Raw genomic sequence first — 23,694 nt, forward strand, 5'->3', positions numbered from 1 at the left:
CAAAGAGTGAGACACAATGACAAGAGGAGAAAGCCCTTCTCACTTCAACCACTCGATTAGTGTGCCAAATAGTGAATCCTCCTCTAAAAGGTCATGTGAAGGCTCTATCCCTACTACTTTTGTAGGAACAAGCATAGAATGGGAGGACGATCCCTTGTATCCTATTGTCGCTTCACCGGAAGCCCATCTCTAGACCCCCTATCCTCCTTGTCAACCTAGTTAAGCCCCCATTTGTCACAAAACTTCACAATGCCACATGCTAAAACCTCTTCCAACAAGACAAATCAAGGGGTTTCTTGCCTTAAACATCAAACCAAAAACTTGGCTCTCAAGGCATCAACATCTAGGTTTGTCTTTAATTCCAAACCACCACTGGGTCCTTTTTTTAACACCATCCCTATCGATGCCACCATGCCAAGTACCTGTTTTTGCCTTGATTTCCCCAACAAAACTCCCCACCACAAAGCGTGATGCCCTCATAATAAGCAAGTAAATCTAAGCATAGGCTTAGATTCCACCTCATAATAGGCAAGTAAGATCTAAGCGTAGGGAGAAGCTAGAGTCTTCAAATAAGGGTAGAGGAACATCCTTGAGTAAGGGAACCAACCAAATCCACACAAGGACCCTAGATGGTTCAGGGCATGTGGGATCGAAATTCCATAGCCCACTTCAGTACAATCGAAGCCATTTGTTCGATCTCAATCAAAAAGAAGTAATAGCTTTTAATTGTTAGATACGTATTGTGGATTAGGGGAAGGGTCGATGCTCCTTCTGGAGATCTGGGTTTACTGTGGTTAAATATGATCTCCATTCAAATAGATGTATTCCACGAACAAGCAGCAGGCGGATTGGAAGGGATTGGATTGTCTGGAATATATTACTTACCACATGATAACTTTAGTAAAGAAAAAAGATAGCTGTTTTCCTGTTTTTGCAGCAGAGCTCTATCTACGGAGTTTACCACCCGCCGTAGATAGTCTTGATATATTGGTCATGCTGCGTAATATAAGTAAGTAATAGTACTAGCAGTGCTATAGTAGATGTGGCCGTATTGCTCAGACCACATTGGCACCAAAATTATGAATACAGCACTTGCCACATCAAATGACAAGCTACATGCAACAATGCCCAAACCATAGCAACCTGCAAGTAAGAGCAGAGCCACTAGCATCCGACTTCATAGAAGGCCCTAGAAAAACTAGCTCATGTGCACCAGGTTCTAAACTATGACAGATTTGTTCAAACAGAACCACTTCTGAATCGATCAGTAACAGTTCTCCTTAACTGGACTTTGGAAGATACATGTAGGCAATACAACGCTACTGCGAATTAAGGCAAAGAATCTTCACGTCACACGTGTGACAATAGATGTCACAAAACTGAGACCTAATGATTTAATCTTGCAAGCTGCAGGATCCACAAGTCGTTGAAAGATTTTTGACTGCAGGAACAAGTAAAGTCCAGGGAGGTTTCTATGTAGGACTGCATTCTGTGGGTTTAGAAATGCCTGCCTTACCATCATTTTGATACTCTGGGGGAAGATAGGCTATGAATGCTTCCAGGGAGATTTCCATGTGGGACTGCATCCTGTGATTTTAGAAATGCCTGCCTCTAGAGGAAGACAGGCTATAAATGCTTTTCGGTTAACGTGACAGAATGTGCTTAAAAATTGAGCACATGAATCTCAACACATACTGCAAGAGAGCTTGTGAGTAAAGTAGGTTGCCCAAATCCGCCAGAGATGGAAACAGCTGACAGACACAGAACCCTGTATGTGGGGGTGGGGGTAGTAGTCCTCTTTTGTGACTTGTGAGACCCCAATTTGAAGAGCAAAGAAATACACAAACTACAATAGTACTGCCATTAGCTCCCTGAATTATTCACCAGAGACTTGCCTTCTTCTTGGCTTGGGTTCCAAGAGTGGCTAGAGCATTCTTGAACATCTACAGGCAAAGGTAGCTCCAAATTAGGATGTTGATTATCCTCATTTCCATACATCCCACACCTGCCCACCCATATCCTGTCGCCTCTCCCATGCCAGTTCCCATCATGCACATTATTTATCTCCAATGTCCGAGCCTCCTGCAGTAAGTGAAACAGCAAAGCCATTTAAGCAGTTCAAAGACAAAGCCATTTAAGCAGTTCAAAGACTCATTGCCAGTAGTTATTTCAAAGAAATGTTTGAAGGGCATATTAAGTAACCTTTTTACAAACTGACCTGACAAAGGGTGCAAAGGCAACAAAGAATGTGGTTTACACCATCATCCATGGCATTGATAACTTGATTCACATCACCTCCCTGAAAGCCATGTAAATTGTTGTTGAAATGGGAATCATGTTACCAGCAAAGAAGTATAGACGGGAGGCTGAACCCCTCAAGCAAACTTACCTTTATGTTGAACCTTTTCCTTATCTGTATCCGATAATAAGTGCCATATACTGCCACTGATATCAGGAGAACCAGTGCAAAGTACAAGAAAAGATGGCCATAGGCACATAGAAATAAGATGTAGTTGATAACCACACCTACAATTAGTAGAAAGTGAATCCCACTCTGCACACCACAATATAAATAGTTTTTGGTAAATACAGTTTGTGCTAAAACCTCCTCCCACCACGTTCTGTCCATCAATTGTCAATAGCTAAAATCTAAGCCTTTCTCATGACTATTCAGATATTTAGTTTCAAAGTTAGTGATTGCCACAGCAATTAGTTATTATCATTCTCACACATTTACAAAAAACAAAACCTGACTGAAATCTGAATGAAGGTTGACTGCAGAGACAGAGCCCTTGCATGGCCAACTTGAGTGCCACATCAGTGAGGCTGCAGGACAGCAGTAGAAGCAAAGAATAGCTAACAATGAGGAAGAGAATAATGGCGATGAAGAAGGCTGAGTGAAGAATAACATGCCCAGTCAGCCTATAAGTAGGGGCAATCGGGCTGAAACTGACCAACCTGTTAAATCCATGCTGTAAATGTGGCAAACCTAGAAAGACTGGTCCTCCTAGGCCAGAAAAATGGTCAGACCTGCCCACAAAATGGGGACTGCATGATCCTGGGCATAGATGGCAGAAATGGACAAAAAATGACAAGGCAAGCAATGCTAGAACTCCTAATGTCCCTGTCTAACTCACCTAGTGGCTCACAGACAGGAGATAAATAGCCAAAAATGGCATGATTAGCAACACCCCCTCTCAGGCTATAGGAGTGTGGCTGAAGGCCAACTTGCCAAGAGGGCACATGTGATGAAGCATAGAAGACAATGGAAGGGCCTTCATGAAGATTGTCAGCAGCATTGTCCTTGGTAGCACAATGACATCTGCACATCCAAGATACACTTATGAACATAGTGGTATTGAACTTCAATGCATTTCACGTGAACATGAAACGTGGGGTTCTTTGCAATGGCTAAAGCACTTTGATTGTCACACTGAAGAAGACTAGATCACCGTTGAGGAAACACGATCTCCACCAACAACTGCCGAGGCCTGCCTTTTGAGCTGAAGAGCACACAGCTGAACACTCCACCTCTGCAAAAGAAAGAGCAATGGTAGGCTGTATCTTGCTGCTCCAAGAGATCATGTTGGATCAAAGAGTAAAAGCAAAACATGTGGTAGATCTGCGAGTTTGAACATCGCCTACCCAATCCGAATCTAAACTTCCAGAGAGTGTGATCCCCTCTTCATAGAGAATACCCTGAGAACAAATGCAATACCCACATCATGGCCTGCCAACGAGAAAGGAGAAATTTCTTCATGGATTGGCCACACAAGTAGAGATATCCAAACAAGCATGAATGAACAAAATCAAGGACCCAGTCAAACTCTAGAGGTGTTAGCAGGGTACATCTCTTGGGTGTCAAAGTCTAGATTAGTGTGGGATTCTAATTTATGCCACAGCCATTTATGGTTGGCCAACTAGTATTTAGGTGCTTGTTTATGGCTGTCCGATTGGTCATTATGTGTGGCAATTTTTTGCCTATTTATTGGCAGTCTCCCTCCTCCTGATTGATTCATCAAATACACATCCTACAGCACAATTGCTTCCAGCTGAGGAGAGGGGACTAGTACACACTATTGGTGAGTCACAAGTCACTAACCATGCCATTGAATTGTTCTTGCGCCTTGATATATGGATTCCATTCCGTGAGTATATTCTTTCTGAGTTCTTGTGTTCTTGCAATGTTCTTTTCTATCAGAGCTTGCGCCCTCTTGGTTCTGGTGCTGCCCGCTGTGTTTGGCTACTATTTCAGGTTTGTTTCACACCTAGACTGCTCCAAAAGCTTGTGTTTGCTGCTGTTTTGTTTGCAGCCTGCGTTTTTGTTGTTGATCCCTGGTTCTTCTCTGATCTGTCTGTATTTGCACTTATTATTTGCTCCTGTTTTTCCCAAGACGGCTAATGTTTTTCTCCTATGACTGATGATTCTGCTGTTGTGTGGTATTTTCAACTTTTTTTCACAGATCTACTCTCCGCCAAATTGTGTTTTGAGCTTGATCTGGACATACTCAAAGAAGGGATCACACGACATGAGAAGAAAGGGGAGACCCCTCTGTAGATGACACACTAGAAGACCAAGGAGAGGCAGGGTAGGCTAGAGCACTCCCTAACCTCTGCCAATAAACACACTAACATTTCGCTTTTTCACCACACAATGTGTCAGTTGTCATGCCCCTATCACTACACTCTCTTCACTTCTATTCCTCTCTTTCTGTTCTAGGTTGATTGCTCGAACTGTTGAACTCGTGGTATTGGACTATGTCTTTGAGCCTAGCTCTCTCACACCTCCTCTTCTTTCATCTTCCCTGCACCTCATCTCAATGGCACCTCTACATTTCTCTATTGATGACAAGCTTAAGGGAACTAACTATTTTACTTGGATTGTTGTCATGAAAAGGATCTTTAGCTCAAGAGCACCTTTGCACTAATACTATGTAAAGAAATAGTAGGGTTTGCAGTTGAGACAACAAAGTGTACGACAAACACAAGGAGTGAGCTCAAATAAGAACGAATGAAACACAAGCATGATGCAATGAACTAAGGCCTTTATGTCTCTAGGACTGAGGCTAAGGAGAACCAAGGAGCCAATGACACCGAAGTGGCTCAAGATGACTCCACTGCCCCAGTTGCTGAAGGGTGGCAGCATCTATGAAAGGAGTGTGGAGGGAGCAAAACGCAGTTCTTTGAGAGGTAGGATGTTGAAGAAGACCTGGCATAGATGTGAGCAATGGTGGAGGGAGAAAAACATGGTCCTCCTAATCAGAAGGCTGTCAATGAAGACTCCAGGCAAACACAAGGTTGCTAGCTGAAAACTCAAAACTCCACAATCAATCACTCAAGATGATGAAGGTGTCAACTGGCTTTTCTCCTAGCAGTGGACGCAAGTAGCTGGAGCAAAACATTGTCAGCAATGATGTTGATGATGGCAGCAGCTGGCAGCACTTTGAATGGGCTGGTGGCAATGGAGATCAGCTAGGTGGCAACGGGTGGCACTCTGAATGGGCTGGTGACGATAGAGATCAGCTCTGCGGCAACTCCTAGCTGGCAACAATGGCAGCAAGCTAGGCAACAACTGGGCAAAACTCCTCCAAGCTAGGCAGCGATGGCAGTTGATTGGGTGGCAACTACAACAGTTGGGCAATACTGCAAAACACAAGGTATGGCAAGCTGATGGGAAGGGAGAACACTCAGAGAAGAAGAGGGACAGAAAGTGATGAGACTAAATGAACAATGATAGACGGATGCCACATTGCCACAACATGTCCTTTTCTAGGGGATTTTTGAGATTTGTCTTGGTGAATAAAATAGATGCCTTTTACACAAAATAACTCGTTTTGGGAGTGTTTCTAACCAATAAAATTAGCATTAATGAATGTGAATTTGATGTTAATGCATGCCTTAATTTTGGTGGATCGACAACCTAGCCTTACGCTTGTCCTAGGATCCATTAACATGGCCTTGTAGACCCATTGGACACCAATGTTTTTCCTTCGTGCAGGACACAACACCAACTGCCAAGAAGTATGATTCCAATCAATGGAATCAAGCTCTTCCTGCAAAGCTCAATGCCAAGTCTCTTGTGCAAGAGCCTCTTGAATGGTGGTAAGCTCTCTTCTCCATAATCTTTGTCATAAGCACATAGTTAACAAACTTCAAAGTGCACTCCTACTATTGCTACTACCATAAACATACCAATCACCAACAAAGAAGTTTCATTTGGTGGATGTCTCTAGCAAAGAAGTAACACGTGAATATAAGCTCTTGGAGAGATATTGATAAATTGATCATGTGAACAAGGTTGGGGAGCCTTGGGGACCCGTGGAGCTACTGTAATATAAAGGGTATCCTCTAGGCAACCTCCTCACCACCAAAATCTGAGAGATAGAGATAGATTGATCACATGGACAAGGTTGGGGAGCTTTTGGAGCTGCTGTAGCCTGAAGGGTGCCCTCCTCCCCACCAGAACCTAAGATCCCTCTTAAAGTGGGACAAGAGCCACGGAAAACACCAATAAAGAAGAAGGCGAACGGGGCAACAAAGAAACCTGTAAGGTAGGGAGAAGGGGAGCTACCATGAAAGGGAGAGGTGGGGCATTGATAGCCGATGGGGGAGAGGGACTCGATGAAGAGGAATGACTACTAAAAGAAGATGCATCATCTGGAGGAGGAGAGAGGAGCAAAAGGGAATGATCCTCATTAAATACCACCTCTTTGATCAAGGTCAAACAGCATATAGCCTTTACTCTACAAATTATAGCCAATCAGAATGTGCTGCTTGGATTTGACATCCAACTTTCCCCTCATCGTTTGGCACATGTATGTAGGCATCACATCCGAAGACTCGAAAGTGCACAGTGAAGCCGCCTACCCATGACAAGCCTTAAACAAGGTCTTCCTAGGAACAACAGATATAGGTAACTTGTTGCAGGTACGAATGGTTGTGGCGACTGCATCATGCCTTTATGCTCAAGCATGGACCTAGCCATCTCCGACATGATCCTATTTTGTGTCACTCCACAATAACTTATGGCCAAAAAATATGCCTAATAGCCTTGAATTGCCTATGAAAAGACGTGTCCCCACTTCAAATATGACTACCATTCACAATGGCATGGCTTTGGCTGCTCATTTTGATTGCTATGCATGTCAATTGGATGTGAAGATTGCTTGTTTGAACAATGACTTACATGAAAAGATTTAGGTCACACACCTATAGATTTGATTCCAAAAGGAACAAAGGGCAAGGTGTGCAGTTTGCCTAAGGCACTGTATGGCTTGAAGCAAGCACCTAGGGCATAGTATAAGAATATACATGCTCATTTGATTGTTCTTGGCTTCAACAAATCACCTACTGAGAACTCACTCTGTGTTTGTAAAGATGGCAAGAATTTATTGATTCTTATTCTTTATATGAACGGTATGCTAGTGATCGGCCCAGATGAGTCGTGTATTGCAGCTTTAAGGGCTGAATTGCAGCACTCATTGGATGTACCTCATCTTGGTCATTTACACTAGTATCTTGACATAACGATTTGTTACAGTCAAAGGGGGTTCTATAATGAAACAATCCAAGTACATCTCGACCACAAATTTACGCGTGAGGATATAGGAGATCAGTTTGACATCTCTCTAGCATGAATCTGAACCTAAGAAGGATAGATCAAGAAGTCAAGCATAGAGGGTCCCCACTTAGCACCTCCAACACTTGTAGCAACTAGGGCTTATAAGCCATCAATTCTAAGGACTATTAACCACATCCACGAATGCAGTCAGTGGACAGCATCCTTGAATGATTTTTACTAGGATAAAGAGATCCGCTACTATAACTAGAAGAATATGATAAGTGGGAGGAAGGTCATGATGTTAGAATGAGCAACGGAAGCAGAAGAAGTTGACTACTAAACATTGAGAAGAATGATAAATGAAAGAGAGAATACAAAATCTCAAAGAATAAACAATGGGCAATAGAATCCATATCACATGACCTAAGATATACCATATAAACCAAACAGGTGGTGGCATGTGTGATGACCAACAATATCTCTAGTCTCCCTCACTCTAGATGGATGCGATTTGATACAAGAGTGGAGGTACTAGTATCACCTTGACTCAAAGCATGGCTTATTAGTATAATGAAATATACAATGATGGTAGGCATACACCCACCATGTCCCACAATCAAATAGGTCTACTAGAAACCTATAACATCATAGTAGCTACAAGACAAAACGCAAGACAAAAGAGCTAGCCCTAAATGAGCCACTCAATCACCTAAAGGTGCCGAATAACAAGTGTTAAAAAGAGCCTAACACCCATGAAATGTACACCACTAACACCTTGTCTCAAATCATAGGTTATCAGTGAAATTAAAATACATTGCTTATAGGCATACAAGCCTCTAGGAGCCCCTACCTTGTCCCACACCATAGTAGACGTTCTACCATAAACCTATAACATCATAGTACATACAACAATGACAAATGATACTCCAAGAAGATGCTTGAAGTAGCTAAATGCACCATCAAAAATACTCCAAGAGTCTAGCTTTGGGTCATGACTCCCAATCCAAAAGACATCTAAAGAAGAAGCACCATGTCAATGTTGATCGTACTCCAACCTAGATCACAAAAAGTGGAAATACCTAGATCTTTATGTCTCCCACGAACAGCCTTTGTGAAAAGCACACCGTGACCATGGATTTAAAAAAAGCATCAAGTCAATGTCAATCATACTCCAACCTAGATCGCAAAAAATGGAAAAAGTTGGATGAAGGATCTCTTTGTTTGTCAACAAAAGCCCTGCAGAAAGCACACTGTGACCATGGATTCCCTACCTTCAACCAAACCATATAAGTATCCCCCCATAGGAGAACAAACTAGGAGCATGCAGTGCGCTACTACTATAAAACAAGGGCATCCCTGCATATGTTGATGCAGAATAGGTATCATTGTAAAGGAGATCAGCCAACACCAAGACTCGCATAGGCAAACCTGCCAAGCATTGGTCCAGCCTAGTCATGCCATAGGAGAAGTTGGCCTTCCCTCCCTAGCACTAAACCACCATCCAAGTCAATCCGAGGGGGCAAGGATCCACATAGCAGCCATTTGTCCAACAGCCAAACAAAAGTGGCAATACCACCAAAGCACAGGTGACTCTCTACATCAGTCAACAAGATCACCAATGGAGAAGCATGATAGCATCTCATTTGTGTAGTATAGAGATATGGCCACCAATGCCATCAAAAAGCAACCACCAAGAAAACTCAATGAAGCATGTTAGAAACCATCATCCTTTAAAGAAGTCTCTAGGAGCACCAAAGATGTGGAGTGAATCTGAGAATCTTGAAACAAGGTTGAAGTAAAAGATAAATAACTTGCAACTACGAACCAAAGACCAAAAGCATCCACCAAGATTGGAAAGAAAGCCTCAGAAGATTAAGGTAGGCCATGGTGAGGAGATCTAAAGCCAGTTAGATAGGAAAATTGTAAAAGAGATCAATGACATGCAAGATGATGAGGGAGAATAAAGAGAGCAAGAGATACCTGTGGTACTCATGGTCAACCAGCTTGAATGATCAAAGGGTTCAATAACATAGTTCAATCACAGCACATGAAAAGAGATATTGTTGAGATAACTTTGGAAAAGTGCTTGAGCACATGGCCAAGTTTGTGTCAGTCCTCTTTTCTTTGGGAGAAGGGGGGAAATTCAACAAGATAGTGGGATAGAGCTCGAGCTCTTGCTCAAGCCTTATATCAACCCTCTCAAGCTCTATTTCAAAGAGATCTCAAAGACACATAAAAATGGGAGGGTTGATATAGGCTTGAGCATGTGCTTAAGCCCTATCTCATTATCTTGCGAAGTTAGCTCCCCCACCTCCCCCTTTCCCCCCCAAAAGGAAGAGAGGGTTAATATAAAGTGTACCATGTAATCAACCTCTTTTCCAAAGTTATCTCAAAAGTCTCAACAAAGAGAGAGGGTTGGATAGGGTTGAGCACATTCTCAAACTGTCTAAAAGATGTATCAAAAAGTCATATCAAATAGAAAGTGTTGATGTAAGCTTGAGCATGTGCTCAAGCTCTATCTTATAGGCATCTCAATGGGAGAGAAGAGATAACTTGCCATTGTCTCAAAGAAGGGAGGAGAGAAACAATCTTGCCACCTTCCTCCCCCATAAAGAGAGGGTTGATAGAAGCATGAGAATGTGCCTAAGCTCCATCCCCTTGTGCATTCTATCTCCTCTATCACTTGCATTTTCTACTTGAGTTGTTACAGTAAAACCATCACAGATTTTATACTCTTTAATTGCAATGCCAAGTTGACCTTAAGTGAAATGTGAAGCACACTTCAGTATGGATGATGTTAAGCTTGAACCTTTCAAACTTTAACCAACTCTTTGCACGCATCAGTTTGACATCCTTTCTAATCAATATTTTTGGATGAGTGTGTCATGTCAGCAGCATGCCACCTTATGAACGCTGCATGCGTTTGATGGAAACATTGGTTTTTTACACAAGTTTCCAATCTGGTTCTGTAGCTGTATTGACCACACATTTGCACTGTTGAAGGAAAGCCCTCTTCTAATAATGCAGCTCTCAAAAAATGTCAGTGTGCCAAGTACTCAGTTAAGGACTCATGATTAACAAAGGCTTTGTAAAGCTCTCCCTATCCTACATACTTACCACACTCATTCTTATAAAACTGGGACTCAACATTCACGACTGTGAGATTTGGAGACAAAACTACATCCTTCAACCCCTGTTTCATTTGTGAAATGAATGCTTGTTAACTATTCAAAATACTATGATCACCATGCTACAATGAAATTATTGGCGTCTACAACACCAATGGATCGCTGCTAATACAGTCAAGAAATGGATGGCATCTGTATGATAATCATCCATGCAACCACAGCCACGCTCTGCCACTAGATATGGTTTGATAATAAAATCTATAACTTACACCAGGAATAGGAAGCTTAATAGATTTAATACTTGATTGCAAAATTCATGCACATATGATAGGGAGGAACCAGAATAACGTGACATAGATAGACTGACAAACTTGATTGAAAGAAAATTCATGCAGACAGTGGTTATTAATCACACAGACCAAATACACGTAGGACAGCATCCTAAAATAGATAGAGAGGAGAAGAGACTAGCCTTGCTGATGCAGCTACCAAAGCCAGCCCTATTCAGATTTTTCCCATGAGTGATGCATGGGCAACTGTCCACAAATAAGGTAAGTCGTTGATGGAGGAGCAAACAAAGACCAGTATGAGCAATTGTATACATGATAACTAGCTAGCAATGAAAATGGAGGTGTGATCACTAACCAAAGGGTTTGCAAAGCAATCTCCCTGTCATCCAAGCAATCAAACACGCCACCTTCCCACATTCTCTGCACGCCAACCTCAGTCAATTGTCCGTGTACATCAGCAGGCACAGAATCTCTCTGCGGTGCAACTGTTGCACAGTCTAGGTCGAAGTCCAGGATGGTCAGACCATCGGTGGACTTTCTTCCACCGTCATACGCTACAAAAATGGGGCTTTGATGCCAGTTACTGCAATTTCCATCAAAAATGAACTGTCTCTTTTTGGCAGGGGTGGAACAAGGCAGGTCCCCATCACCATGGGGAGGTGGCTGGGCAAGGATGGTCATGACATCTGGTTGTCTCAAGGAGTCTTGCTCACACTGAGTATCTTCCATGAGGGATTCAGGGACTATATGAGCTGATGCATTTTAGTAATGTGCTGATTTCTCCAAACCTTCTGATGTACTGATTTCTACAGCCCTTTTGAAGTACTGATTTCTACAATCCTGCTGATGTACTGATTACTGATGTATTGAATCATAGAATACGAAAATGCGGTAGCTGGGAGTGTTCGAAAACCGCAGAATGATGAAGTCCCTTTCTCTGTGTGATCAGGTTCTGAGGTGATGAAGAGAGAGAGAGAGCAGCAATCGAACTACAGGTCGCCGTTAAAAGCAGCCGTCATGTCTAACGGCATTGTACTTTGCAATTGGATACACATCGCCTAAAGGCTAACAACACACCACATTGCCCCACCACACTGCACAGATGCTTCAGCAAAAACATCTTCTTTTGGTGGCAGATGCAACACTCCATTACCCGCCGAAAACGACATTTCAGTGTGTGCTTTTTACCGACGGAAATTCAAAACGCCGTTCAAATCCTTGAGATTTTGCACTTAATAAAATCGGCTACTTTCATAGCTTTTCCTTGCTTTAATGGTCGGGACGGAAAAACAAGTATTTGCTAAGCAATGCAACAACCTTTAAGGAGGCGAACGGAATGGAAAGTTTCGTTTGGACTTCTTGTTTCTCGGAGGTGCTTACATGAGCAATGTGAGTAACATCTTCCCTAGCACGTTGGGACTAGTTACGCAATTCAAGAGCCTTTCCTCCTTTGGGGGGGGAGGAAGGAGGGGGATGTGATGCGCCTGCACTTGTTCATTCACTCAACACAACATAGAAAGGTAACATGATATGTGAGAGCAAGGTATACTCTTGTATTATTCAATGAAAGAAACGATACAATATAGGCACATCCCAGGACTACATCCTTGTGACGTTGCACATATGAGGGTTCACCACAGACTATAGGGAATCACATGTAGAGTGGAAACCAAGCAGGGCTCAGAGTCACTACTACTCCCTATATAGGTGTTTCTGGTAGCAACACCATGGTATAGCTACAAAGTCCTTACACTCACCTCCACTTACTGGATTGTTGTTCTCAGCAATCTAAGGGTAGAGTTTATTAACTCATTTGGGATCTTAGCACAACTTCTTCTAATAAGCTAGCCATTGTTTGCCAATCTAGGACTTGACACATTAGCCAAGTCTTAATGCAGCCTTTACTATCATATTGGTCAGTGTCTCCCACACTATGGCTTGGGGGTCTTAACACATATTTTCCTATCAAGCTAGTCAATGTCTGCCCATCTAGACTGCTTTGTTGCTTGGTTTAGTCTTCCACCACCTGGCTTAATCCACCCTCGACTCAATTACATTTAAAGAGTGGAGGCATTACTAGCCATATGATAAGGCAAGTGAGGACTCAAGAGGCGTTGGAAGAATTGTTGGGATTCTCCTTGAGCCAGGTGGTGATGGCTTCATTGCCACATTCATGAGCCTCCACTTCCAAAATCCAAGTGGCTTCTTTGAGAGGGCACCCTTTTCACTTTGTGAGGTACTTCGAGTATCCTTTGTGTTCCCGACGCTGAAGGAAGGCTACTTTGAAGGGGCCATTGGAGTGAAGCAGTGGAACGTGCCGCCCCCATTGGTTGTCATGATAGAACCTGCATAGAAGGTGGGTATGAAATGCCTTATGGACGCAAATGCTTTCTACGCAAATGCTTTCTAGTAAGTCGAGCTTGTATGTTACTTCATTCGGTCCATAGTAGCGGTGATTGAATTTGGGGCTCATATTCTTTGGGAGAGACATATGCTTGGAGCTTACGAGGACCATGTCTCCTTTGGTAAACAGTACCACCTTACGCTTCTTGTTGGCCTATTCTGTCATGGTGATTTTTCTCTTTTCCAAACTTTGTTTAGCTGCTTCATTGCGATCTCTCCATTTCTCCAAGAATTCTTATGCATCTTGATCTTTAGCTTTGGTAGCTTCTCAGGCTAAGGCAAGGGGTGTGATGACTTCTTTTCCCATGGCTAACTCAAAGGATGTGTAGCCCATGGCAAAGTGGATTGAGCTATTATAGTGAAACTTGAATGCATCAAGGTACAAGGCCCAACCTTTTTGATTCACTCAGACATAACTCTTGAGATAGTCTTCAATGCCTTGGTTCACATCTATCTCTCGGGATGAAAGGAGGATGAGAATCTCAATTGTGTTTCTAGGGTCTTAAAGAGTTCCTTCCACATGTCACTCATGAATCTACCATCTCTATCTAAGACAATGGTTAAGGGTAAGCCATGCAACTTAAACACATGAGTGAAGAAGAGGTGGGCTACCTCTTTGGCATTCAATGGTGGCTTAGCAGGTATGAAGTGAGCTTGCTTAGAGAAATAGTCCACCACTACAAAGACAATGGTGTAAACCATGGGATTCTATGAGCTGGTGTAACCATGGGATTCTGGGAGCTCCACAATAAATTTCATGTTAATGTCATTCCATGGCCAGCTAGGTATTGGCATTGGTTGAAGTAATCCTACTGGCTTAGAGCGTGGTGCCTTCACGAGTGGGCAAGTAGGATACGTCTTGATATAGTCTATGACTTCTTTCTTCATGTTTGGTCAAACGAACTGCTTTTTGAGTGCTTCAAGTGTCTTGATTTGTCCCTTATGCCCACCTAACTTGCCATCATGCACTTTATGTAATATGACCTTCTTCAACTCCATACGGTTGGGAATGTACAATCTCTTGCCTACAAATAGAATTCCCTCTTCTAGGGTATACATGCCATGCAGTGTTTTGTCAACTTTCACATCTTCTATAATCGTGTGCATTTCTTGGGCATGTCCCAAAGCCTCCTTTACTAACTTGAGGAAGCTACTGACCACACTGAGATGGCTTTCAAATCGGCCTTGCAACCTAGAGCATCTACTATCTTGTTGGTGGAGCTTGGCTTGTGTTTGATCTCCAAGTCAAACTTTGCTAGGAATTCGCCATCAAGCTTGTTTGGTAGACAACTTTGGTTGGGACTGGAAGTATTTGAGTGATATGTTGTGTTTGTCTTGAACATAATGCTTCCATTTTCTAAGGCAGTGAATCACTAGTAGCATCCCCTTCTCATGTGTACTCCATCTAGTTTTTGCATTTGTGAACTTCTTGGATTCATAAGCTATGGAGTGGTCATCTTGCACCAACACTTCCCCAATGCCATAATTTGATGTATCTATGGAGATTTCTAAGGGCTTTGTAAAGTTGGGCACTTTGAGTATGGGGATTCGGCTTATACAATTCTTCGTCAACTCAAAAGCGGCATGTTCCTCACTTCCCCACGTGGAATTACCATCTTTGGTGAGGTTGGACGATGGTGCAATTACTAGGCTATAATCCTTGATGAATCTTCTACGAAACATTGTGAACCCTAGCAATTCTCGAACTTCCCTCATGGTCTTTAACATAGGCCAATTCTTTACTGCTTCTACTTTCTTGGGGTCTACTTTGCTGCCGGCCTTGCCTACGATGAAACCTGGGAATTCTAACTCCTTCACTACAAACTCACATTTTTCTGTCTTGGCATACAGTTTGTATTGTCTCAGCTTCTCAAAAACTAGGCATAAGTGTCTCTCGTGTTCCTCTAGAGTTTTACTATACATTAGGAGATCATCTATGTAGATAATGATAAAGACATCTATTTTGGGTCCGAAGACTCCGTCCATTAGAACACAAAAAGGTGCCTGGCCTATTACTCAATCCAAAACCTAGGATGAGCCATTCAAAGCTTCCAGATCAGGTACGAAAGGATGTTTTGGAATTGTCTTCTTCTACTATATGAATCTGATGGCATCCTAACCCAAGGTCTATACGACTAAAGTATTTGGCTCCACGTAGTCTGTCTAAGAGGTCTTCAACTAAGGGCATGGGATACTTGTTCTTGATGGTGATCTTATTAAGGGTCCTATAGTCTACACATAGTCAGAGTCCCCCATCCTTCTTCTTGACAAACAGCATTGGGGCACCAAACAAGGATTTGTTGGGTCATATGAAACCTTGCTCTTTCAATTCATATAATTGTTTCTTCAACTCCATGAGTTCAGTGTGATTCATATGATAGGTGACTCTAGCCGGTTGTGGGATTGCCCCTAGGATTAGCTCGAGATTGTGGTCTACTTCTCCTTTTGAGTGGTAAGCCTTTCAGTAGTTCTACTGGCATCACAACCTCATACTCCTCAAGGATTGCTTGCACTTCTATATTGCCAACTTGGGGTTTGGGCTTCTTGGTGACCTCCTACTCAATGGGCCAAATCATGCATAAATATATCATGTCTCCTTGCTTTACTAAATTCTCCACTTGTTTGGCATTTCAAGTCATGATGCAAGGCCTAATATGGGTAACCTGGTGAGGTGGTGCTTGGGTTGGTGCTCTTGGTTTGTTAGATACTAGTTTTTCCATTTGGCATGAGATTCCAGGTTTTTCTCCTTCATATGCACTTTGATTGATGTCCTACTTGGCAGTTGCATTCTTTCATAGGGTACTCTAATGCTTTCTCCTTGCATATCTAGCATCATCTAATTAACTCCCTTCCCAAACATTGCAATGACATACTTGTCATAGAACTCCATGCCTAAAATGATTTCAAAATCATCCATGGGAATGACTAAGAAGTTGAGTTTGGCCTTCCATTTCCCTGCTTCTACTTGCACTGCAAAGACCTATTTAACTTCCTTAGCTTCTCCTTGTGTAAAGGTTATTGTTAACCCTTATAGGGCCTTAGATAAATTGAGTCCATGTTTGGTTGCACAATCTGGGGTGATGAAGTTGTGGGTGGCTCCTATGTCTACCATGATAGCTTGATCCCCTTCATTCAATGTGCCTTTGAGATATAAGTGTTGGATTGCTACTACGTGGGTCACTATGCATTAGGGACGAGCACTAATTGTCCACACCCTTGGGTGGTCTAAGCTCTTTTCACTTCCGCTAAGGATTTCTTGGAGGATGCATGGGGGTTGTGGTTGCTCTCCTCCATATGCAATGGTGATGATTGCTATCCTAGGTTCGCTTGATGAGGTTGTGTCATCCATATAGGGCATCTATTTTGATAGTGGGATCCCCCACACTTGAAATGTCTAATCCATGTGGTTGAGCCTTGGGGTCTCCACCATGATGTATTTCATCCCATGGACCCATACGATGCACTCGGAGTTGGGTCTATAGTGGTTGTTTCCCCATCATCCAATTGCTTCTCTTGGCACCAAGGCAGATTGTGACGCGACTAGGGACTTGACCCCGCACCTTCGAGAAGGGGTCTCTAGGGGTATTGGGTCTCAAGATCCAAGAGTTGTTGGTGAGGTTGGTATTGAATCTAGTTTGGCTCCCTTGGGTTGTCCTTCTCCCTTCTAGGTCAACTAGTCTTTAGCCCATCCTCATGGCCTCAGCTAAACTAGTTAGTTCTTGTCTCTCCATATCTCTTATGGCCCATTCTTGCATGCCAAATAGGAATACATATAATTTAGTATCAGTGTCCATGTTGGGTAGCTATAGCATCCAACTGCCTATATTTGCTAACATACTCCTTCATCTTTCCTTGTGTTTTCTTGAGATTTCTCTATTCATCTCTAACTTTGAATTTCTCCATCTTTGGGATGAAGTAGTCTTTGAGTTCTTCCCATGAAAAAATAGTGCGTCCTTGCTCCTATTTCAGTAGGTACCATCTAGCAGCATCCCCCTCTAAGTAGATGACTGCCAGTTCTCCCTTCATGTCTTTAGTGATCCTAGCATACTTCAAGTATCTGTCTACTTCTGCAATCCACTTCTTTAAAATCAACATGTCTCTCTCTCCTTTGTACTTGGTGGGTTAGGGCATTTTGAACTTGCCGTAGCCATCTCAGGAACTGTCACTCTCCTCCTCTGCCCTATGGTTTTGTCTTTTGTCTTTCTTATTATCCTTCTTGCAGCCTACTTCAGCTACCTTCTCCTTGTCTTTCCTTGTATCATGAGCTCTCCTATAGATGTCTCCTCTCTACCTAACCTATCAACCAACCTATCCATCTCCTCTTGTAGTTTGTGTCTCTTCTCCTCTTCCTATTGCTATATCACCCACTCTCTGTAACCATGCTCCACTTTTAGTTTCTTCTCCTTTCCTCTTCTTCCTCCTTCATTTGCATGTTCCTCCAAATTGAGTTCAACAAGCCTAACATGCCCTTTAATTGTCTCTCTAGGTTGGCTACTTTCTCCTCTTGAGCTACTCTCCATTCTTGATCTCGTCTCTTCTTCCCCTCTTCAACCTTTAGGATGGGTGCATTCTCTCTGTCGTCCTCCATGTTGTCGTGGGAAGTCGCTCCTCGATTTTTGGTACTGTTGATGTGGAGAAGCTGTGTTTTGTCTTCGGATGGTGGTTGTGCCACACGGAGAAGCCGCATCACATCTTCAGATGTTAACTTGTGTCGGGTGCTGAGGGTCGTCACATTGGGGATCGATGGGGGCCAATGCAAAGGGGGTTGACACTACAAAGATCTACACAATGTGGGGCGTCACAACATGGATCATCTCGGCATGATTTTTTTTTTGGGCACTGGATCTCCTCTCCTACTTCCATGAGCATTCCTTCACTTTGAGCAAGAGTTGCTCTGATACCAAGTGTAATGCACTTGCACTTGTTCACTTACTCAACATGGCACAGAAAGGTAACATGATATGTGAGAGCAAGGTATACTCTTGTATTATTCAATGAAAGAAATGGTACAACATAGGCACATCCTAGGACTACACCCTCGTGATGTTGCACATATGAGGGTTCACCACTGGATATAGGGTATCACACCTAGAGTGGAAACCAAGCAAGCCTCAAAGTCACTACTACTCCTGTATAGGTGTTTCTGGTAGCAATGCCATGGTATAGCTTCAAAGCCCTTACAGGGGAGGGGAGGAGAGACACATTCCCTTCCACATGCATGGAGTCACATCCTAGCGGCATGTTGAGAGTCTCTTCCCTAGTGGACGGATACATCCCAAATCTTCCTCTTGTCCTTCCCCAAATTTGGGCAACCTTCGCCCCCATCATGTAGCCTACACCCCCAGTCCCCTTCTTTCAAGAACCAAGGATGATGGGATCCCTTCACAGCTCATATGCAAATATTGTAGGTAACCCCCTTTTTCATGGGCTCTCTGCGTAGTATGTGATAATGGAGACCAACATCGATGGGGGAGAGGAGAAGGAAACAATCTGGAAACTAACTGATGGACAATGGGAGTTGGACAATCCAACCTGGTAGAGAGATCAACTAGTAAGAAGCATGGAGGTAGATGTTAACCTAGTTCGAGATGGAGAAAAAGAAGTCCAAGAAAACTACAAATGCATACACAAAGAAAGAAGCAGGAAGGGAAATGGCCAAAAGCGTAAGGGCAGCCTCAAAAGTTAAGTCAAAAGCAAAAGTGCATTGTTAAATGCAAGGCACCCATAAAACTTTTGTAAAAGAGCGCCAGGCTCCCTCCTGTGTAAATTGTAAAGGGTAGATAGGCATAGATGAAGAGAAAGGTCAACTAGAAGGGAATGGGAAAAGAGGACCTTGTCATAATGGCTCCTCATGTAAAAAAGGGGATGGATGCCCAAAGGGATAAGGGCTTTGTATATAAACTCAAAAAGTGAATGAGAAGCTCATTCTTTGGTGTGTGGCAAAGTGGACTCCTCTTCTTCTCTTCTTCTTTCCTTCTTGCTTGCTTGTGTGTGCTTGAGAGAGAGAGGTGAGAGTGTGAGGGAGTGAGTGTGGGAGGGTGAGGGATCAAGGAGAAGAAGTTCTTCATCATCTCCTCTCTTCTTCTCTTCTCTTGTCTTGCATGCAACTATGGAGGATGGAGCTTGAAGGTGGAGGCTTAAGATTTCTTGAGCTCACATCACAAATCATGGATCTACCGATGTGCTTGAAGGAGGAGGGTACTCAATCGGGCATCAAGGTAAGCTCACTACACTCGTAGAGAAGGACAGCGCGTCAGCTATGTGAGAGGTAGCCATTAGTGCTCGGCTTGAAACGCTTGAACAATAAGCAGTTTGTGGGTCTTGACGGTCAAGCGTGAGCTCCCAACATTTTGGTTCCGTTGCCGAGACCAACATATTCGAGCCTTGAGCGCTTGTGTGCTTCGAATTGAGCATTGAAGTAGGGTTTCATCCCCAAACTAATGCTTGATATAGGTAGGAGATTTAGGCGCTTAGATCTTTGAAACAAGTAAGTGTTTGGAGTTTTTGATGAGTAGACAAGTAGATTACTTTAGCCCAGGGATTGCCTTGTGATTTTGGTTGCATTTAGGTAGATTAGGACCAAGAACTTGTAGGGTAATAATAGGGTTTTGCTACTGTGAAACAGACGTAATAGGAAAAAGAAAAGGGAAAAAATGAGTTTTGGGTTTTAATGCATGCAAGACATGGAGTTAGAAGGTTAAGGATGGCTAGACAGGACCCTAAAAGCCCAAAACCAATAGGGAAGAGCTCATTTCTGCACTTTAGTGAGAGAGAGAGAGAGAGAGAGAGAGAGAGAGAGAGAGAGCTGCAGGTACAGAATGAATCGAGTGTGTTGATTTTGAGTCCAATCTTTCATTCCAGGTACCTCCAGGCTTTCCTGGTGATCTAATTGCTTGTTCTTCAAGGTTACAGGTTAGGCGGTAAACCCTAGGGACCTCTAGCATCGATCGCATTGGCATTTGTGTTTGTGCCCGTTGCCATAGTTGGGACCAACCGTCGATCAGTGTCCGACTCCTAGAGTTAGACTAATCGGACCATCTGATTGATCAGTCGTGACCAAGACTAGTCGGTTTGGATTGGTGCCATTTAGACAGACGTTCTATCCAGTCAGGCAACCCCAATCAAACATGTCATTCGGACCACTTTGTGTCCAGTCGTACATACCCAATCTGACTCAAAATTAGACTCAGACCATCCAACCACCAGAGTTAGACCACCACCCACAATCGGTGGACCACCACCCAGCCCTTGACCAATACCAGCTAAACTAGACCCTAGAACCCCCCGAGATAAACGACCCGGCTTACAAAACTGAGAACACAGGAAATCGTGACCTACAGCCTAGAGGCATCCTCCTCTAGTGCCCTAGTCGAGAGTCCAACCCCACTTAGAGCCAAAACCAACTCATAGACCACAATTCCACCATGATCTAGTAGAGAGGAGTAGTAGAGACCCTAGACAATTCTTAGGAGCGACCAGAGAATGCACCTACAGCCACATTAGGCTGCGAACAAAAAGGGGAATAGCGTGAGTTGCATTTTTCATTCTACATTCATACCCCACATTGATTTTATCACTTGAAGTGCACTGAAAAGCCAAGAGCCCGATTTCACACAGTGGATGGAAGAGAGCACATACACATAGACCGAGTGAGTTTAAGCTGAGGAGTGTCTGTAAATAATAAGGAACTCACTCAGACCTAACCATCTGAATGAACCCACTAGGAAGAGAAGACCCTAAAACGTAGTCGGGTGATCAAGAACCCCAAGCATAGGACCAAGAAAAAATCGACACCATTGGAGAAGTGGATCTACCTGGCTTGATCAATCTCATCGACACCCTAGTGGAAAAAGAGTCAGCAAACATGGCAGAGTCAAGCACTAACCATGGATGGGATGAAGAGCTTGACCTAGGTGGGTTCCTGATAGAAATCCAACGGCTAGTTGCCAACTATGATCTACAAACCTAGGCAGAGCACCATGGTAAGACGTTTGAGGATATCATAGCGGACCTCAAAGAGGAGAGGAGACTAGCACGGGAAGCCTTGCAGGGCATAGTGACTTACAATCAGGAGCAGCAAGCCAAGAGCTTACAACAGAATATAGAAATACGCGAGATTCATTGAGTGCTAGCCCTAGCAAGCTGAAATAGGACAGGACCTCACGTAGAAAGGGAAAGAGTGATGGAAGGAGATCTCATGCTGAGTGAGCTTCTTATGAAGCGACTACTAGACAATGCTTCCACGAAGTAGAGTGCCACTGCAATGGCAACCTTTTTGCTTGAAGGATTAGGTGTCAACCAGACCTCTAAGAGCCAATTAAGAATCCCTATCGTGGATAAACAGCTTGACAAGTACCAGCCAAATGATGACGCATATAGCTTCATGGAGTAGTTTGAACAAGTCTACGAGGCCAATGGCCTCACTGATCTTACTTTGCGCTCACAAGCTTTCGGTCTATGCTTAGGAGATAAGGGTAGGACCTAGTACACGATTCTAGACGCTACTGAGCGTACTGACTTCAATAACCTCAAGAGTCTCTTCATTAAGAGATTCTCTAAGCTTGGGTACTCCGATAACCTCTTGGTGTGGCTGATGAATGGCAAGTAGAAAGACAAGGAGGACATCAAAGACTATGTCACCCACGTGCGGAGTCTCTTCAAGAGGATCCCAACTGGTAAGCAACCTGCCAAAAGAGCAATCTCCATAGTCTTCATCAACAAGCGAGGAACTCTACAAGGCCTTGGCAGGCGATTCAAGCTTGCAGCAAGACGCGCTAGGTAGGGTCTTTGACGAGGCAATCAGAGTGGACGACCTGCTCAAAGAGAGAAGCTCCAAGAGCTCAATCAAGAGGAGACAAATGCTAGAAACTCCAAAAGAGTTTCAATGTCAAGTAAAAGATCAAGCCCAAGTTCTAAGACCAAGTTCTCAGGATAAAAGAAAGGGCATGGGGAAGTCAAGAGCTAGCGGAGATGAAGACAAAGCTAGCCAAATTACAAGAAATGATGAGATGACCTACATGCCCTCACGTCCAATGCATGTATTGTGGTGGAAACCACCTACCGACCGAGTGTCAGGACCCGAGGTCCCGACCTTGTGCCAATTGTGGTAGGTTTGGTCATGATCTCATGTATTGTTGACTATCGAGGAGACTCCCATACTCGCAACTATACGGATAGCCTTACCTAGCAAATAGGCCGCAAAACTTCTTCAAAAAGGGAGCTCCATTGGCTCTCCTGGCACCTAATGATGACAAATAACCATTCCAAGGATGAGATAAGCCCCACAGGCATACCTAGACCACATGGACCCTACGTAACCCATCCATCAAGCAATGCTCTAGTCCACTACGTGGAGGAGGCGAATGATGAAGAGCTTTATATGCATCCCTACATATCGTATGACGAAGAGGGCAATGCAACCCTTATGGATTACCGACCTATACCAGTAATGGCGCTAGGAAGAGGTAGAGGCAGAGCCTTTAGAGGGCAGACCCAAGAACCAATCTTGACTTTTGGACACCCATGACATATCTCCTCATGCTGCCCCGAACGGAAGTAGGTTAATCGAGAAAAGACCAATCTTAGATGCCTAGAGTGTGGAATCACTCACCTATTTGCCGAATGCCTAGACGAAGTCCACCCTCTAGTGAGAAAAATGAGCCGTCTGTTCCATTGGGACTGTTCAGAGTTGAGACATTTAATGGAGAGGACACACCCATCTTGCTGCATGTCATGACCCGTACGCATACAAAGTAGGTCGACATATCACTGCAACTTAGATGCAGCCTCAATTAGATAGAAAAGTTGAAGGCGAAGGAGAAAGAATCTGATGCAAAGGTCACGCTAAAAATTGAGAATGTTACGACACTACCTGCCAGAAAAAAGGTGATAGACGCACATGTAGAAACATCAGCTCCAAAGATGCCCAAAAAGGGGAGTCTGAAGGTCAGGGAGTACCCCAACCTGAAGTGCCAACTCAAGGCCATTGAAAAGATCAAGGACTGGGTAAAAGAAGCCTAGGAGCACCTAAAGGATGTTGAGCCCATATTGGAAGATGAGCTAGATGATCTCTCAAGTGTAAGCACACTAGTCTCACCTCCATGACCAAAGTCGAGGAACACGGCTATACCGCAAAGAATGCCACTTAAACAGAGCCTACACGCTACGAGCCAGCAAATTAGTCAGGGCTTTTGGCCAAGAAATGCAGAGTTAGGAGAGAGGCAAGCAGCTAACTGCCTCCTTACCATGCTAGTAACCACCTTGATGACTCTAAGCCGAGGAGATTTGCTTATGTAGCATCTGACACTATGGC

At 43.5% G+C, this 23,694-nt stretch overlaps 1 protein-coding gene across 1 annotated transcript; it reads right to left on the reverse strand.

Moving 5' to 3' along the window:
* Nucleotides 1–955: 955 nt before the first annotated feature.
* Nucleotides 956–12,107, reverse strand: LOC148036467 (uncharacterized). Its single transcript, XM_087678453.1, has 5 exons — nt 11,335–12,107; nt 11,162–11,225; nt 2,390–2,554; nt 2,219–2,299; nt 956–2,082 (listed from the first exon to the last, which is right to left on the reverse strand). The coding sequence occupies exons 1-5, from the start codon at nt 11,706–11,708 to the stop codon at nt 1,864–1,866; spliced, it is 903 nt and encodes a 300-aa protein (XP_087534579.1). The 5' UTR covers nt 11,709–12,107; the 3' UTR covers nt 956–1,863.
* Between the last annotated feature and the right edge of the window lie 11,587 nt (nt 12,108–23,694).

The sequence above is a fragment of the Lygodium microphyllum genome, chromosome 5 (genome assembly GCF_053477565.2).
Source record: "Lygodium microphyllum isolate KBCC chromosome 5, Lygodium_microphyllum_v1.1.10, whole genome shotgun sequence".
Taxonomy (NCBI): domain Eukaryota; kingdom Viridiplantae; phylum Streptophyta; class Polypodiopsida; order Schizaeales; family Lygodiaceae; genus Lygodium; species Lygodium microphyllum.

Excerpts from the sequence above, each read along its gene's own strand:
- LOC148036467 (XM_087678453.1), bottom strand. The coding sequence starts at position 11,708 with ATGGAAGATACTCAGTGTGAGCAAGACTCCTTGAGACAACCAGATGTC. Across the intron at positions 2,555-11,161 it reads TTGGTAGCTGCATCAGCAAG|AGTGGGATTCACTTTCTACT; the intron begins GCTAGTCTCTTC and ends TGTGGTGTGCAG. Across the intron at positions 2,083-2,218 it reads GCCTTTGCACCCTTTGTCAG|GAGGCTCGGACATTGGAGAT; the intron begins GTCAGTTTGTAA and ends CACTTACTGCAG.